This window comes from Tubulanus polymorphus, chromosome 5 (genome assembly GCF_964204645.1).
Source record: "Tubulanus polymorphus chromosome 5, tnTubPoly1.2, whole genome shotgun sequence".
Classification (NCBI taxonomy): domain Eukaryota; kingdom Metazoa; phylum Nemertea; class Palaeonemertea; order Tubulaniformes; family Tubulanidae; genus Tubulanus; species Tubulanus polymorphus.
This window is the reverse complement of record NC_134029.1, coordinates 14,938,305-14,958,117: the sequence shown is the minus strand read 5'-3', so window position 1 is coordinate 14,958,117 and position 19,813 is coordinate 14,938,305. Positions and strand designations below refer to the sequence as shown.

General features: G+C 33.0%; 1 protein-coding gene across 1 annotated transcript in view; it reads right to left on the bottom strand.

Moving 5' to 3' along the window:
* Positions 1-14,218: 14,218 nt before the first annotated feature.
* LOC141906265 (dmX-like protein 2) overlaps positions 14,219-19,813 on the bottom strand; it is a 344,303-nt gene continuing 338,708 nt past the window's right edge. The window contains exon 47 of the mRNA XM_074795507.1: positions 14,219-19,122. Within this exon, the coding sequence (XP_074651608.1) occupies positions 18,922-19,122 (201 nt within the window). The 3' untranslated portion in view covers positions 14,219-18,921. The remainder of the gene's footprint in view (positions 19,123-19,813) is intronic.

The window sequence follows — 19,813 nt, the reverse complement described above, 5'->3', positions numbered from 1 at the left end:
AAATTAATTTTAATAAAATTTTTCCTTAATAAATGGATGAGAAGATAGCATGCGAAATTTGTGGTGAACTTCTAAGAAAAAGTAATATGGCTCGACATATGAAAAAACATGATGAAAATTATAAACCCCCTAAAATAAACTGTCCAAATTGTAATAAATTATTCTCAAGAAATTATGTTAAAAAACATTCAGAGAAGTGTAGAATTAATAGCGCAACGGCTAATGTTGATAGTAATTCTGCTGAAGTTGAACCTGAAGTTATTTGGAAAAGACCTTTCTTATTCTATGATAAGGATAATATAAAAGATCATTTCTGTGAGCCTTGTCAAGTAAAATATAGCCCTGAAAATATAGAAGATTGGGAGAATCATCAATTTCGTAAAGCACATATAGATAAAATTTCTAATAAATTTGAAACTGAATTCAATGAAAGAAAAAATAATTTATTAGAAAAAATAAAATATGAGAAAACGTTACCAGATAATAAAGAAACAGTTGAAAAGTTAGAAAAACAATATAATGAATTAACAAGAAAAACATATTAATATAAATATTGTAAATTGATTATTACAACAAGTAATTCAAATCTACATAATAGAACAATAAAACATAAAGAAAACGTAAGAAAATACCAAGAGCTTAATGAAGATCTATTACCAAGAAATTATAAACAAAAATGCCCACAATGTAGTTATGCGACCTTAAGGCAAGAAGGTACTGTGTTATTTTGTGTTGAATGTGGATGGCAAAAGAATTTATGGGGTGAAGAAAAAACTAGAAATTTTCTCATAGAACCAAAATTAAATTATCTTGATGAAATTTTTAAAATATTTTCCATGGAAGATCATACACCAGAATATATGCAATGGCTTGAAAAAATGAAAATAATAGAAAATAAAAATGGTGAAATAACTAAAAAAGATATTATAAAAACAATTATTCCACCAACATTTAACACAAAACAAAAGAAAATGTATTTATATTTATTATTTAACGATTATTATGAAAAACCTAAATTAACAGAAGAAGATATGGAAAATATAAAAAAAATATTTAAACAAATATTAATGTATCATTTGGAAAATAGAATAACAGATTCAATAAATTATGAATTCTTTTTAAATAAGATTGTAAATTATTTAAACCTAGATATTATAATTCCATTTGATGAATTAACAAACAAAAAGAAACAAAGAGAGCGAGATGAAATGTGGAACAAGATAGAACTTTATTTAAATGAGAAAAATGGAATGGAAGAAGAACCTGAACAATTAAATGAAAATGAAGAAGCCAATAGTGATTTCGAGTTTGATGATATAGATCCATTTTAATAACCATAAGGTAACGTTTTTATACCATCATCTGAAATATGCCTTTTATCATCAAATGGATTTAAACTAGTTTTTTCAACTTCATTAATATACATCTCATGATCTTCTGATCTTAAACAATTCATCTTGTGTTTCATTACAATTGATTTATATAAACACTTTATATAATCTTGAAATTCTATATGTTTATCAACCACATGTTTTGTTATTCCTTTTAACTTTTTAGCTTCATGATCTTTTGTTCTGTAACTATACATTTTACTTCTTATCCCAACAAATTCAATCATTTCATCACCTCCTAATTCATCTTTAAATTTACCAGGAATCTTTTTATTATCATTGCTAAATAATTCATGATCTTTAGGATAATTGCTAAAATCAAAATGATGTTTTAATGTTTTTAAGTCTTTTGTTATGTCATTTGTCTTGATTTTTAGTATGTACGCATCCGTATTTTTTTTGATTAATGGGAACCCAGAATTGAATTTTCCATCATCTGTTGATAAATCATAAACATAGTCAGTTGGGTTATATATTTCAAATAAATCTTTAACTTCTTCTGTTAATTCTTTTTCTACATGCCTTAAATTAAAACAATTTGGTTTAGATTTAATTAATTCTATATTCATATTAAATCCTAATGAACTGCATAACACATTTAACCCACTTATTGCACATTTTCCTTTCTGTGCAAAGGTTATCGTTTTATCCTTTATAAATTTTTTAGTACCATCGGCTGCGTAGAACCCAATGAAGAACCATTTTCTAAGATTATATTCTGAATTTAATATATAATCTGGTACTATTTTTTCTTTAGTTGAAGTATTACTTTTCACTATTGCATGAATATAGAATTCATCATTATATTCTATAGCAAAATCTTTAGGATTATTTACAAGTATTCTATAAACTGCTGATGATTTCATAACATCCATGATTCTAAATGTTTTATGTGAATAAACTTCTTCACAGAATTTCTTAATTCTTTCTAATAATTTCAAGTCTTGATTGCATAAATACCAACAATATTTATTACCCCAAACATATTTATACACACCTGCTGAACCATCACCCATGAAAAATCCTTTGATAAAATATTCTTTTTCTTCTAATGTTTCGGGTTCTATATTATAAATATTATCAATTATTTCATCAAATGACATATGATTCATTCTTTGGAAAAATCTTTTATGTAATAATTCATCTCCAATTTTTATATCAGTTGGTTTTATTTCATCACCATTTCGTTTAATTAAACTATGGTCTTCAGTAACATCTACGAATCCTAATTTAGTTCTAACTCTATAGATTTTCTTATTTGTTTTATGCCTAATAATATTCTTTAATTTTTTCCATCCATTTCTTGTCCAAACATCCATTAATCCATTTATTTGTATTAGTTCTTTTTCACCATATGAAATATAACATTCATTTTGTTTTGGAATTATTTCTGAAATTCTTCTTACCAATATTTTATTATTACATTTTAATAATATTGGGGTGTCGGCCGTTACAGAATCGAAGTACAGAATTTCTATATGTTTTTCCCCAAACAATGGTTGTAAAACATTGTAATAAAAATTATACATCAATAGCTTTGAAATTTCTAAAACGGTTGAACCTATAAATATTGGTTTATTAAATTTCATGGACGTTCTTTTTAATTTTACTGCTGTTAAATAATCTTCAAATCTTTTATTTCCTAAATGTCTAGGACTTGATTGTAAATGTCTTAATCTTTCAGAATTATTCACTAATTCAATATCATTTCTATTTCTAATATTTTCACATGTTTTACCATAAAAACTATTATTCATTAATTTAAAGAAATCTTTTTCAAAATCTGTTTTTGATATGGTTCTCTGTTGAGTATTGAAATCTATATATTTTTCTAACCACTTCGATTGATTAAATTCAATATATCTATGTACTTTCTTTAATTTCATTCCTTGTTTTAGATAAAATTTTAACATTCTATAATGAACAATATAATTGTATTTATTATTTTGAGTAAGTATTAATTTTTCTGTAAAAACATGATCTTTCGGTTTTATTTTCTTCTGGTATTCACTTAAATAACTATCATCTACAGTTAAATGTTCTGGGCAATAAGGTAAGTTTCTTGTTTTAAACTTTATATTTTCAGGATATTCTAAATCAACTACAAAGAAATAACCAATTGGTGCTTCATCTTTTAAACTAATAATTGCGCTTTCCCAATCAGTTTTATCACCATTTTCAACTTCTGTTAATATAAAATTTTTATATGGTTGAGGTTGCATCATTGCCCAACCATATAAATTATTGGCGTCAATATATAATAATTTATATTCATCATTTGCTTTAAAATACCTATCTCCCATAACACCACTTATTCCACCTCTAATTGATTTTTCAAATAATAAAACCATATCTGGTTCTTTTAATAAATCTAATTCTACATTTGTATATTTTAAACCACATTGCCAGGTTAAACCAGGACTTGAATAACAATAACAAGGATCAACATTAAAATGATTCAAATTAACTTCTCTAAATTTTTCAAATATGTCAGCCAATATCATAACATCTGATTTTAAATATAAATCAACTAATTCGCCATGATTTTTCATCTTAAAATGGTTCCAAATATTTAATGTTCTATTAAACACTTCGTCTTTCACATACTCCTCTTTTAATTGATCATAAAATTGATCTTTTAATAATTCTGTTACATTAAAATCATTATGTGTTTTATAAAATGAATAAGGAATTGCGCCTTTATATCTCAATAATTTAAAATCTTGTTCATTTGGATAATAATATCGAGTTATAACAAAATCATTATCAACTAAACTTTTTGATAAATTATCTAATGAACTTGCTAGAAATCTATAAGAATCTGAAAAAAATCTAATGCAACCAAATTGAAATGAAATATAATTTTCAGATGTTTTAGCTAATAGTTTAAAATCATATTTTCTTACATTTGCTTCATTCATAGCATTATATTCTTCTATTTCTTGATTAATTGCGCCCAATTTTCCTGATAATTGTTTTATAAATAGATGGGTATCATATCCTGATAAATTATGAAATAATATTGGTACGAAATTTACTTTTTTAGCTTGTAAATTGCAATCTTCATGAGCAGCTCCACGATATTTTGAATTTAAATGATCATGATCTCTAACTTTTTTATCAAATGAATAAAAACGTTTTTCACAATAACAACAATGAGTTGCATAATTAAAATCAATTTCATCTTCTTTTGTCATAACTATTCTTTTATTTTTGTTTAATAATTTTGTAAAATCACTTTCTAATTCAATCATTTTATCACAAAAATCATTAACTACATTTTCACCTCTAAAAGAAATATATTGACTTTCATATAATTCGGGATAATTTGATTTGATGTAAATTCCATAAGCAGCAGCTCTTTGATGAACTTTTTTAATTGTATTTATAATTGGTGGATCTTGAATTATATCTTCATTTAATTCATTTCCTTTATCCATTGATTTTAATAATTGCTTTTTGTTATATATTTCTTTTCTATCTTGATCGGTTAATTCTTTATTCAACGATTCAAAATCCCCATAAATTACAAATGGAACAATATTCTTAAATTTATGATTAGTAAATTTCAATTTATAATCTTTTTCTGTTGGCATTATTAATTTACAAAAATCTTTATTATCACATAATTCTTTATGTTTTAATAATGTATTCTCAGTTCTAAATTTAGATAAACATTTTCTACATAGATAAATTTTATGGCTGTTAAAATCACTTTCTGTTCTAAAGAATAAATCAATTTGTTTTAACCACATATAATGTTCATTTTCATCTTTTTTGTAATATAACAAATCTATAGCATTTTCATCATCATAATATTCTGTTAAATATAAAGCTTCCAATGTATAATCTTTAATATTTTCACCTTTTGTCTTTGGTAATTGCATTAATTCGAATACATTTATTTTTAAATTATTAATTTTTTCTATTTTAGGAATCATTTATATAGTTACTGGATATTGATCAATTTTATATAATGTTTCATATTTCCGGTAATTTGTTATTGTAAAACTATGCGTCATATCTTCTGTTTGGTGTAAACAACTAATAATTGACCATAGAAAACATTTATTATCTTCATTTTGAATATTTATTACTGCTTTTGTTGTAAACGGTAATTTGATATAACTTGATGCTTTCATATCCTTTTTCTGTTGTAAAGTTTGAATCATTTTTAAACATTTTATTACTTTTTGATGTTTTATTCCTTTTTGTATTATAAACATTTAAATCTAAATATATAATTTCATTCAATGTTAAGCCAGAACCCTCAAAATATCTTTCTTCAATATGACGTTTAAATTCATTTAATATTTTTTCTAACTTCTCTTTTATTTGTGTTTTTGAAATTATTTCTTCAGAGTGTGTTTGAATATTATAATCCATTTTTCTTCTGACTTTATAAAACTTACTTTCCCAGAGATACTAATTTTTGGATATTCAACATCTGTTATCAAATCTAGTATTTTTTCTATTATTTCATTAAATTTACTATAATCTTCTATTGTTGTACCTTTAAAAAATCTAAATATAATAGCTGCAGGACCAATTTTACTATGTAATGTTTCTAAGATTTCAATTGTATCTTTTATTTCTAGTGAATCAATATAATTTCTAACATTTTCCATGTAAGGTTTATTTGAAATGGATTTAGTTTTTGAAGTTGATTCTTTTACTTGTTGAGGTTTATCATCAAAATAATCTATTCCTAAAACATTATTTCTCAAATTTTGATGGTGTTTTTCTGTTTCGAGATGTCTATTATAATTCCTTTTTGTTATAAATTCATCACAAACTTCACATTTTATTTCATTCACATTCATATTTTCTAATCGTTCTTTTCTTTCATTGGAATTTTCTGGAGTTTCAAAATCTATTACATTTTTTATATGATTTGCAGTTTTTTCATGTCGTGTTTTATTAGATGTATCGATGTATTTTTTACAATATTGACAATAATATTGATTTTTATTGATATTATTGTTTTCTAGTTGGTGTTCATTCTCCCCCATTTATTAGGAAAAAAAATTACTTGTGGTGATGAGTGTTAGGAAAAAAATTACTTGTGGTGATGAGTGGTGTCTCGTCCTCTCGTCCTCTGGTATGAAAACGCCATCTTCTAATTACTCATCCCTGCCTCAGTCCTGGTTCTGAACTTTTTCTGCCGGCCTTTTATTTTTACTTTTTCAGTGCTACTGGAATCATCATACAACATCAGCTACCACTTGTATATAGACCATCATTTGTATATAGACCGCAAGTCCCGACATGTGAGTAGGTATATGGATGGCAGGGCCAACACCAGATGCTCTACCTTGTGCTTCAAAAATGGATTTCACAGATGTGTAAACTATATCTTGTGAACTATGTTTTGCGATGGATCCCTGCGCGTTGGACTTAATGTTATTGTATTGGACGTATAATATTGCGTAAGTTATTTTTGGTACTAAACCGTGTTTCAGTACACATTTTTAGGAAGGAGTGGTGTAACGGTGTGACTCCCGACGTTATTATATTGTAATATAGTGTATTTGTATTTGTAATAATAAATGTTAACGATAGGTGGCGTATCTATCGCTCTCTTAAAAAGAACCCATTGTCCTGGTGAGTTGTGCGAGTAAAATTTTTTCATTGCGGCAATATTTAATCAACCAAGTAACAAAAATTCACCATATACGAACTCAACCTTCTGTGTTTCATATTTAAGCGACTGTGAAAGTTTCGGACGCATACGTGGCATTAAATGGACATAATTGTTTGACGTGACAAATTTTGCGATAACAATAGGACGACATGTACTACGTACCGTCGTCCTGTAATTTAAAACATAGAAAATATGAGGCGGGAGTATGTTTTCTTATTTGTTTTAAGCAATGGACCAACTATAGTAAACATGATACAGGGATTATTGATTTATATGTGTGTGATAACTACCTAGTGTTAAATTCCCTGACTATTCCCAACTGTCCTGATTCCCGAAACTTATTCATTCTCCAATAATCATCCATATCGGAAGAAATACACCAAACTTAAAATTTAAATTCATGAAAACTCTATATAAAATAAATCTGTACAATTAATCTAATTATTATAATCATTTAAAAATTTGAAAATTTATGTACTGTGTATCATAATGTACATATATACTGTGTATATATGTACATGCCTACTAAATTTCTCTTTGTGTGTATAGTGACTTGTGCTGTCCAATGTATGTACACAAATAATTGTAGTTGTATTCTTTTCATGGTTCTCATGACAAAGTGGCATGAGTGACAAAGTGGCAAAATGACAAAGTGGAATTCACTTCCAACCACTTTCATGTCACAAAACGAGCAAAAAGTTTCTATGATGACTGACCCTAAACCCTAAATACCGGTCTAAATCAATGTTTAAAGGGAACCACACGTTTGTGCTGCAAGAGAACGATAATAGAGCAACGGGACTAAGTAATGAAAGGGTAATTTTAGTTTTAAGTTTTTTTTATCAGAAAAGAACTGTAGCGCTGGTAACAAATTCAAGCAGTGGAATGGACAGACAACGACAGATAATTCCCCTAACCCATCAGCTCCGCTGATCTTTGGTCACAGCAGAGCTAAAAAGTTAGCATGTCCCGAGTTAGATTTTTGTTCGACATAATGGACCACTCATGGTTGTTTAATTTGAAAAAAATACACTATTTCAAATGTATTACTGTTCTGGAAATATCAGTAGTATCAATTTTCGTGTAATCTTTATATTGATAGATGTACTGTAGATATATTTGAAAAATCAAGATCTTCAATAAGCAGGCACGTTGGAAACAAATTTGATTGCTTTTTGACAGGTTCTTATATGTTGCAGCGGCGATGTTACTTCAATTGTGTCAAAAACATGGTACATGTATTCGAAGTGCAAACATGTCATTCAGTAAATTATTACTGCTGCACTTCCAACGCCACCTGAGACAATAATTATTGGAGTAACCAAGTATCGAGACAATCCAGTGAAGGTTCTTCTGCAATCTCCAAAACATTTGGATTCTCATTTGGATTCTGTCAATATGGAAAGACAGACACACGCACAAAAGGCAGAAATGTTTTGGTTCAACTCTGGGAATTTAATGTAACAACGCCAATCTTGGAGGGTGGATCTGCCAAAATTAGTAGGGTTCATTCCTACATGATCCGCCAGCATCTCATCAAATCCTATCAGCAGGTGTAGCATGTATCCGGAAAACTAGGATTTTGCATCAACAGCAACTTTAAGGGATGAAGATGGCCACCAGTCAGGTATCTCGAAAGATGGAATGCCCAAACTCGATAGAGGTTTTCTCTACATGAGACTTGTGTAAAAAGTTCAAACGTTTCAATCTAATGGCTTGTATTGGGTTCTTTCCTACATGATCCGAAAAATGTAATCAAATTTAAAAACAATTTAGCTGTATCTTGTACAAATGGATTCTTCTGCAAAAAATTCACTATTTTAAAGAACAAAGATGGCCACCGCAATCTTGAAAGTTTAACCTCCAAAAAGCAATAGGCATTTCTCTTAATATCCAGTAACATGTCCCTAAATTCAAAAAGTTTCCATTTAATGGTTGGAGCTTTATCTTGTACACAAGTCTTCCCCTAAATAGCTATCTTAAAGGGGTCATGCAGAGGTTTTGAACAAATTTTTAAATCTTTTTTTTTTTTGGTATAAAACATGCACCGTATGCATCGATAGTAGTCTCGTGAAAAAAATTTTAATATCTTTATCCAAACTCGAGAAAAGCCCGTAGCAACGGCCCTAGCAACAGGACGCTCGTGTTTGCGCGGTGATGTTGATGACGTCATTCTGAGAACACATCGCCTGCAGCACACTCAGAAGCGTTATAATATAAGCTATGAACTGTTCCCACAAAGGCAGCGACAAATTTTAGTGGCCAAAACCCAAGATTTGGCCCTAAGATGATGGACCGTAAGAGCGAAAACACCCGGCCTATGTGTAAACTAGCTTCACACTTTAGAGATGGATTCTCGCAAATATTACGGCACACATAAACTTGGATACACAAAACTTATGTTTTTATTATCTGAGAGCCTTTTATTCTGCCAAGTGACGCAATTTCTGCGAATTCAATACCTAGCAAGACTAAAGAGATACGCGCTTTCCACTGCATATTATACTGGCTTTCCCAGTGACCCACATTGCTGTAGTATGTACAACCTTGGAGTAATCAGTCTGATTACTCCAAGGTACAACATACTGGCTGTATGTATGCAGCACACATTACTATTACACGACCGGAATGCACAGGCTGTGCTGGGATTCACGAACAAGTTTACGGTTTCAGTACTGGATAAAAATATCTCTACCCACAGAAATATGTGCGAGGTCTATATCAGTCATCCCCTCCATGTGGTTTTTACAAAGAGGGAATGACTTAAATGATGATGAATGCTCGCTGCTCCACGACGTAGAAATATGCTTTACTATAGTCACAAATTGCTTTGTTCTGAGGCATCAGGTCCAAATTAAATAGAATGATATCGACTGTCTATTAATAACAACTGTTGGCTTCCTAAACATCAGACGTTTGATTAAAATCTGATGCATTTGAGTCACTATTTTGCACTTTAATCGCTGTTTGTTTCTATACACTACACCATGTTGTTTTGGTTTGGGTTCTCAGAATGACGTCACACTTCCGGGTTGGGAAAGAATCAGCGCGGCCGATCATAAGTCTCGTTTTAACACTAATTGAAGAATTAAAAATTAATTTCTTGACCACTAAATCAATAAATAAGTTATGATTGATGATAAAAAATACTTCATGACCCCTTTAAAGAAACAAAAACAGCCACCAGTCAGCTACCATGAAAGGTGGAACCTCCAAAATGAATATGTTTTTCAACAACACGACTTGACAATACGTCATGAAATCTTCAAAAGATTGTATCTACTTATCCGCTGGTTCAGCCAGCATCGGTCATCTTGAAATGTGTTCTGTCCTACATATATTTCTAAAGCAAGTCATACATTTACAAAAGATTTCATCTGCTAGTTCAACCTTTTTCCCTTTGCCAAGAAATGCTGGAATGGACTTACAGTAAACTTAAGCCCCCTCCTGCGTGGTATCCAGAGATGAGAACACCGACCTATAAAATCCGTGGTTTTTTCTTTAGTTACACACACGAACCAGCTGATGGCGTAGCTGCCAGCACTCACGAGCGCCGAAGGCGCAAAGCCATTATGCGGGGTTTGGGCTCGTTTACCGAGCACTTCGATTTTGAACCCATGAACGACTATTATATTTTGGAAGGTAATCACTATTTCCAATGTAGCACATCCTCATTCCATGACATTCAGCACCTCACGCATTACGGGTCGAGCCCTGAATTATTGCAGTTAAAATGCGCCGATGAATGCTCTGTGAAAAATCATCACAGTGTATAATATCTGTTCGCTCGGCAACAGTAAGTAGGCCTATATGCATTACTACTGTTGCCGCGCACGTGTCTGTCTGCAACCGATCAATAAAATACATACACATCGTAGTAGTAGATACGAAATCAGTGTTGCAATGAATATGCATTGAAATGCAATATGCGACGACATTAGTAAAACAGGCACTGAACGCTTTTACAGTTCACCCGATTACCCCGATCGCGTCGGACCAATTGAGTGAGCTCATCACCCTCCCCTATACGTTTACATCATTTTTGGACTACTTGGATAATTTTCAATACCAAAATCCGCGGGAAACCACGGGGAATTCTCATCACTGGATCATTGGGGGATAAAAAGCTAGAAACTAGAAGACTTCAAACATGTGGTCGGTTCTTCTACTCCAGTAGGGTTTGAATAACAGTGTGTTTGTTTAGACTGGCTGTGTTTTTCAAGTAACAGTACTGACAGAGACACTGCGGCTGGCACGAACGAATACCTCAGATAAATCTTTACCGATCGTCTAGTGAGTACATTTGAATGTGGAATGAAAGAAAATGGAATTCGATGAATTTGAATTTTTTGCTCAATAAAGTCAAATTGACATGGATTTGACTTTTTTTTGGAATGAAATTTTATTGAATTTGCAATTCGTGCACATGGCTAATTTGCATATCAAGGTCACCTATCCGGTTTGAGAAAAGCTATTTTCCCGAACAATTGTCAAGGATTCAGAAGTGCAAATTGAAAGGCTGAATCCAAGAACATGTCTATCACACTTTTGAGCCCAAACGTCTACTTTTACTTAGTAGCCACTTGAGAACAATAAGCAATTAACCATATCGGCTACTTTTCCAGTAGTATACATTTCAAAACAGTCACTCTGGAATAGTATTCCTTTCAATTCCGTTGGTTTTCTATAGTGGCTGTTTCGAAGAGTCTACTATTGAAAAGTGACCATTTTGAAACATCTGGTTTCGATAGTGCACACTAGCAGTAGAGGTGACTGTAAAACCACCCGCCTGTTAACAGTGACTTAGTGATAGTAACTCCTACCATAGCAGCTACTCTCAAAACACATCGTTTCTAAAAGTCAACTATTGAAAAGTGACTATTTTGAGATGGCATGGTTATTTCCTGTTCAAAATAGCAGCATCTGTTAAAGATTTGCAGTGATACGTGACAGGTTCAAAGGTACTGTTAAACCCTATATGCTTTGTATACAGAACTCTGTATGCTTTGAATACAGTTCTGTGAATAGAAAATCAAAGTTTTTGAGATGCTAAGAATCCCCTACATTATATTACGCTCAACAAAATGGAAAACTATTCATTCATATAACATCATCATGGATGAAATCCATTAATACTAAAGTATAGAGCCAGTCCTAGAATTCTTAGAATTTTAAGATTTTTGTTTTACATTTGCGATTATAAAACATTCTGGTGCGTTCATAAATCTTTGATTTTAGTAGAAAAGAAAGACAAGACAAAAAAATAAATTTGTCTTATAGGCTTAATTTGTTTTTAAGGGTATATGAGAGAGGAATATACAAATGAAATCATATGTTCAAAAAATGAATTACGAAAAATATGTATCTAAAATACTTAAAATTAACCTTGAATTGTTTATTTCGATACAAACGATTTTTAAGTAATCCATGTGATGTTCACTTTGTCACGCTGTTCTCTGCTTGTTCGTTAATGAATATTGAATCATTTTATCGCTTGCTAGAAATGATACCATAATCAAAATCTTATTTCGTAGTTATACAGTTTGGTTGAAATGAAATTACCAACTTATTATAAAAGATCAAACGATTAGCGTATAAAAGTGCAGTGTTGAGATGTTCACGTAATTTTGAAGTCAGCAATTTCATTTGATAGAGAAAACTTCTTTTGGCTTAAGATGTGAAAGAAATGCAATAGGCTGTAATTCTAGTTTCACATACTTTCCTACTTTGTTGAGTAAATTGTTTATAGGTTATCAAAATCCCAGCAGCAGCTATCGGTCAGCAGGTCAATTACACTGGCTAACTAGACAGTGATTGATGAACGAATGAACTAGCTGCTTTGGCCACCAAAAGACCACAAACCAAAACTAATTACCTCTTAACATTGATAAACTTAGCACCGCAATATCTCTATGAAACTTTATTTCAAGGTGCCAATATAATAACATGCCAAAATGTACGGTGTTTGAACTTCGCTGAATCGATAAACCAATGAATCGCTGAATTATAAGATTATCAGTTAACTCATTAACTGAATTATCAGTTTTCTCCAACTTAACTCTTTTTCTCAAATTATCGTAAACCAACGTTACCAATACTTGAATTTGGAAGTGAATGCGGGCTAGAACCAACAAAGGTACCAGTTTAAGGTGCAGATATACAGGGAATCCCTCTCATAGCGACCAACACGGTTGTATATCCCTTCTTTGCCGATTAGTAGATAATTTTCGATCTAAACGGAATGTTAAAAATCCACATGGATATAGCATATTTTGTTTGAAAAAAATCAATGATTTCGCGAAATTAGAATTCAGGGAAATTCGAACACTCCGATATGCACATCTTAATTTAAGATGCAAAGACATCCAGGCCCCCGTTGAAAATAAACCACCATTTCAATAATGAGACGTCAGCCTGAATTCATGATTGCGCTTTTAATCTAAGAATTTAAATCAAAAATAAATGCAGACCTATGCTTGAAAATAGCTGCATTTGTTCAAATTGAATTCTTTATTCAATTATATCGCCATGAAAAGAAGGAAATTTTGATTTATCTTAAAACTACATAACTGTTGACAATTTGTAAACAAATTTAACTCCAATCTCGACTTTTATTGGTTAGAGTTGGGAATCGCTCATTACATTTCACATCCTCAAAGATTATCTACAATATCTTCAGATCTCAACTGAGTCATTCTAAATAGAACTATACCCCAAACTATAGCGTGAGTAGAGTTTCTCAGTATGTTTATATTGTCACGTATCACTGCAAATCTGAAGCATATGTTGCTACAGTGTATTTATAACAGGGAATCTGGCAAGCGATCTCAAAATGGTCACTTTTCAATAGTTGACTTTTAGAAACGATGTGTTTTGAGAGTAGCTGCTATGGTAGTAGTTACTATCACAAAGTCACTGTTAACAGGCGGGTGGTTTTACAGTCACTTCTACTGCTAGTGTGCACTATCGAAACCAGATGTTTCAAAATGGTCACTTTTCAATAGTAGACTCTTCGAAACAGCCACTATAGAAAACCAACCGAATTGAAAGGAATACTATTCCAGAGTGACTGTTTTGAAATGTATACTACTGGAAAAGTAGCCGATATCGTTAACTGCTTATTGTTCTCAAGTGGCTACTAAGTAAAAGTAGACGTTTGGGCTCAAAAGACATGTTCTTGGATTCAGCCTTTCAATTAAACTTCCTTTCAAAAACCAAATTGACTAATTGTGTATCGACACAGGAATCGATCTTGAAGTACAATTTTGAATCTTAAAATTTAACCCGCAAATAAAATGTCGATACCGCGGAATCACGTGAACACCTGAGGCCCTTTCTCAAAATTCGGCACGCACGCTTGAATTTCCGATTTCATGTATCATGAATATATGCCCAGGTAGCACAGTGAAATAGCCTTTCATCTGGAAACCATCTGGTCAATTAAATTCGCTCCATTTGTGTAACAGGCTCAGTGTACCAATGTACGGCTGGCCTAAAAATCAAAATCACTTCCCCATGTTATTCTTGCATTATTTTGTTTATTTCATCAACTCACAGCGTCAAGATAATACATTGTATAGCACGTTCTTATGCACGCAGCAGCCAGCATTCAGTGATGATTGAACAGCACTCTCATAGTCATACATTGGCGGCGCGCGTGTTGTTAGCCTCTTACACATCAGACAAACTATTTGGCAAAGTTTAATGAAATCCATGTCTGGATAAATAAAGGACCAATAATCAAACTGGTGTGAAGTAAAAATCTGTCACGTAGGCTACCGGAATGCAAAAAATTATTTCATTGAAAATTAAACGAGAAAAAAATATATAAAAAAGGACTCAATTTTGATCAGTGTGAACTTTTAATGATAACCGACCTTTAACGAGAATGAAATCTTCGAAAAATTGATTATGGGTCTTATTTTGTTTGAACAAACGTTCATAATTGTAATACATCCCTTGAATGATGTAAAACAACTATGAGTGACCCGATAAGATACGGTACAAACTTGGTGAGAACCTTTGTTTCATCGGAGGTTTTTCATTTTTATCATACGGACCAATCAGGGCAGAAGCTCCCAAGTTCTTCAAATTTGAGGCCAGTCAGTGCCGGTTACTGACGAAATAAAGTGTATTGACTGACATGATTTTTAATAATTTCACGATAGGATTGCTTTAAGTAGCTTACATCTTCACTCAGAAAAAAACGTTGTTACGCGCGACCTACACCGTGGTGCGCGTACTCTATAACTGATACATACACGCAGTGAACACGAGAATGATTAGGCTATATTGCCTACGCGACTGTATACAACTTTTTTCAACGCGAACGCTCCACTGTACCCCAGTTAACAAACTAATACAAATAATCAGGCTCCAAAATGGATCGCTAATAAAATGATTTCAATTAATGATGATAAAACACGTATTCCAGTCGTGTAAATATCAGACTCATCTCTAAAAATTCGATGCTATCAGTGAATCAGCCGTGTGGCGAACACGGAAGTAAATTTCCGCATTTTGAAACCGCATTTTCGTCAGAAATCTTGATGCAACGTAACCTTATGCACGCGATATCAAAACTAGATCAATCATTGAACACATCGAACACAATAAATCGTTACATCATACGCCTTGAATATCACTATTCGCGCTAGAAATGATGAATATCAACCTATTCAATTGTGCTGCCATTTTGTTTGTGAAATAATGCGCACCAGCTGATCCACCTCGTTCAATGTTATGACGTCATGATGGAAGTCAAAACTGGGTCAACAAATTTTATAGAGCCAAGATTTTGAGGGGTTTCGTCTTTGAAAGCCCATAACTGCCGAACCAAGCGTCGGATCTTGGCGATATAAAGTTCTACCGACGCAAATAGCATTGAATTTTCACATGTGTTATTTTGGAAAGGTAAAGATGCTACATAAGAAAACGTGGCTCAAATAAATCGAATTTTTGAAACTTTTTGGTAAATTTCTCAAAAAATATAAAACCCACGGCTTTCAACTTTGCGCACCATAAAGAAAAACCAATTACGAAATATATTTAATCCGTTTAATTCGCCCAATAGTAGTGAAATTACAGGGTACTGAAATTGCGTTTGAGTTTGCTAAAAATAGCTATGTATTTTTAGTGTATTAAGAATACGAATGATTATTGATTGGCAAGACCGTTGAAATAGCCAAAAAACTGCCTTCTAGAGAGCGATTACCGTATATAAGCGACTAAATTTGTCGAACTGATCACTTCAGCACTTTGACTAGTAACAACCAATTATAGCGTGGTTTCCCATAATTACGTCAAAAGTGCTGGCATTCCCAAAACAACCAATCAGAGCGTGGGTTTTCCATAATCACGTCAGCACCCTCGACATAGCAGTGCCTCGCCGTCAATGTGTGCCATAGTCTAGCCATAATTTGTCAAGGAATTCTGTCCATCTTTTACATCAAATGATGGAAATATTGGACAGCGCAATAAACTTGATCTAACATTCAATCGTGTATACATTGTGTTGTTACGGAGAAAACGGAACGGTACGAAGTCGACTGACCTAGGAGACAACATGACTTCATTACGAACAGGATAACAAAGTAGTCGTTCACTACATAACTGACCACAAACAGAGTCACGAGAATTATTTGGTGGAGGTTATTTAAGGCTGGCATATGTCGACAACCAACTCGACGCCGACCGACTCCTGCCGACGCAACTGAGAGCAACCGCGATCGCAGCCCAACTTATGTTGGCTGCGCTCCGATTCGCAGCAACTGAGGCCAACTATACGAGATCCTCCCAGTTGCTTCCCTGCTTATGTCAGTTACGATTACTGGCAACTGCAACGGCTCAGATAGTCACGTGATAAGCATTTTGAGAATAAATTTGATTTATTTTGAATTATTGGGGAATATATTTCTTTTAGAAAAGTTATTTCTTTAAGATCTTTATCTTTCTGATTCTGTTTTGAATACAATGTGCTAGCGACATCATATAAAGATGGCCGCTCACACCATAATTCTACCAATTTCGCTCCTAGATCTTCCGTCCAGTCATCTGCCGGGCTGAAGGTTTGGTTTACGTTTCGAAATACTTGAATTTGAAAGTTTATGATTAACTACGAATGACGCTAACTAGCGGTCATAATTTGTACTGTGTATATGCGGTCTCTTATTGGCTAGAACCCTTGCGCTCAGTTCCGTCGCGTCGCAGATGAGCTTATGTCGGTTGCGATCGAAAGCAACTGTCCGCATACCGTAGGCCGGAGTAGAACATTGGCAACTAGCTGGATACGGCTTGCGACGAGTCGGTAGGCGTCGGGTTGCCGTCGCAAGCCGGCTTACGTTGAACCGATAGAGCAGCAACTGGCGGCCTCTCGTAGGCGGCTTGTTGCCGCTAATTGGCGATAAACCTAGTTGCGTCGGTAGGCGTTGCTTTGCTTGTTGACATAAGCCAGCCTTTATACTTATTCATTGGAGCCCTCCATTCGGGATAACTCCAAATTGGAGTCCTTTGGTTCACGGTAAAAATAATATACAAAGCACACTTTGATAATAGCTTTTCGAGAGCCAATAGACTTCAGTTTGGTAATATTGTCATATGACAATTAGTGCATTGTTTGCATGACTTTCTAAAATGTATGTGTGAGTCTTTTTCTAAAATTTGTTTTATTCCATTTTGCAAGACACCATTTTCTGTACCAATCAACTATTTCATTTATTAATTTTAAAGCTCTATTAGAAGACGCTACGAGTGCTATAGTCTATCTCAGTGGTTATAACGGTGCATCAATGAGTTGTTATTATTACACATCTGGGTCCCCGTTTTTACCACTAAACCTTATGAGTAACTGAGGTCAAACAACAACTGCAATCAAGAGCTAATAATATCCCATCAATTGGTCATTCCTAAAAGGATGTAAAAGACCAATATTATCTTTTTTATTAAAAAGCAATTTTTGAATTTTCATTTTTATTTTTAGAATAATTATGCCATGTTATATATGGATTCAATCTGCGTATAACTATCTCTGTGGAAATATCTTTACAAATGTAAATAGTGAATTAATTTATTGTCTGGAGTTACTGTTATTTTGCTTGGAAACACCGACTAAATACAATGTTTCAACTTGGAAATTAGTTCAGACATTTCGTTAAAAATGACCTAATTACCCTGTAAAATAATAACTCTTCAATGCAACAGGACTTTAAAACTGATTTCATTGCTTATTTCTTCATTTTCTCATGATAGGTTTGGAAAAGTTTTGCCTTTTCTCACTCTTGCCTGTAACTTAGTAACAAGTGGTTGGAGACAGCGAGCCAACGGCGCTCAATCTGAGTTTGACCACTTTCAGCTGTCAGCATCTATCAAATTGTTGTTGATACTGGCCCCTTGAGAGTGAAATGCCAAGATCATAGCCACTGGGATAGACTTTTCATTGTGTGCATACGCTAGAACACGAGAATATCATCATGAGGTAATAAATTATAATGATAACTAGGTATGAAAAATATACGCTGTAAATACAACAGTTGAGCTACTGAAAATGCTTGACAATATGCCTGAGCGAACAAAACTGCGTAAATCAAGCATATCTTATCATATGTCATTATGGTTGACTCTCATGACTTGACTAATTATTTTACAGTGACTAGATTACATGCACTTTTAATTAACCAATACTTGCAGGCTGAAAAATGTTCACAAAGTAGAAGCTTTGCCAATCAAAATTTTAGGTGGCATACATGTCGATTAACTATAACATTCATAGGATTTTGTAAACAATATTTCTATCAACACTTTCACATGTACATCTCATAATTTTGGGGTGTTGATACTTATCAAAGAGGTTATCATTTCATATTCAACCTTTCTGTTAGTATCTTTACATCAGTAGATGGAACTAACAATATTGTCTGAATTAGTCAGTTTTCGAACCTTCAGGGATCCATCTGCCCCACATGAGTACAAATGATGGGGAGGAACGAGTTGAAGCTCCATAACACCAGATCCAATATTTCGAAATATTGTGGCTTTTGAATGTTCATTCAGAAAGGCCGCCATAACATTGTGAACTGTTAAGCCCCAAATCTGAAAGTAAAATATATATATGTGGTGGTTTATTCACAGGCAATTAGTAAATCACTGTTGTTGCAATAACTTACTTGCAATAACCCCTCATACCATATTTTTTAAGATGTACAAGATAAGGCCCTTCAAAGTTGATACCTTGTTTCTCATCAAATCGCCAAGCCGCCTGTGTCACTCCCGAATGTCAAGGCAATTTGATACTATTTATCTACGTCCTCCGTGACCCCTGAAGACCCTGATCTTTGCTATTCAAAAATCATTAGTGATTAAAATTTTTCAAATGATCTTTGCCCTAGAACTCCAAAATCAGTATGCCACATCCTCACCTGGGTATACTATGAAATAACAATGTCCTGCTATCAATGGTTTTTCTTGAATCGCATTTACACGCAATTACCTCTCCTGACCTTGACCTTTGGAGCCCAAAATCAATAGGGCCTCTCCCTAGAGGTAATCAACGGTGTTGTCATATCGCGGAAGGATGGAATCATTCTTCACTTTCACCGTAAATAGTAACCGGGTTTTCCTGCGGGGATACCCGGTGTGGGACAAGGCACCAGACCAATCTATGCACTCAGTTAGCTTCGAAACCCACTATTAGCACGCAATTTTATTTGACATTGTTCTATGATACCGTTCAGTTACCAGCTGCAGCAGCAGTCAGAATGTTGTGACGGCCGGAGCCGTCCTA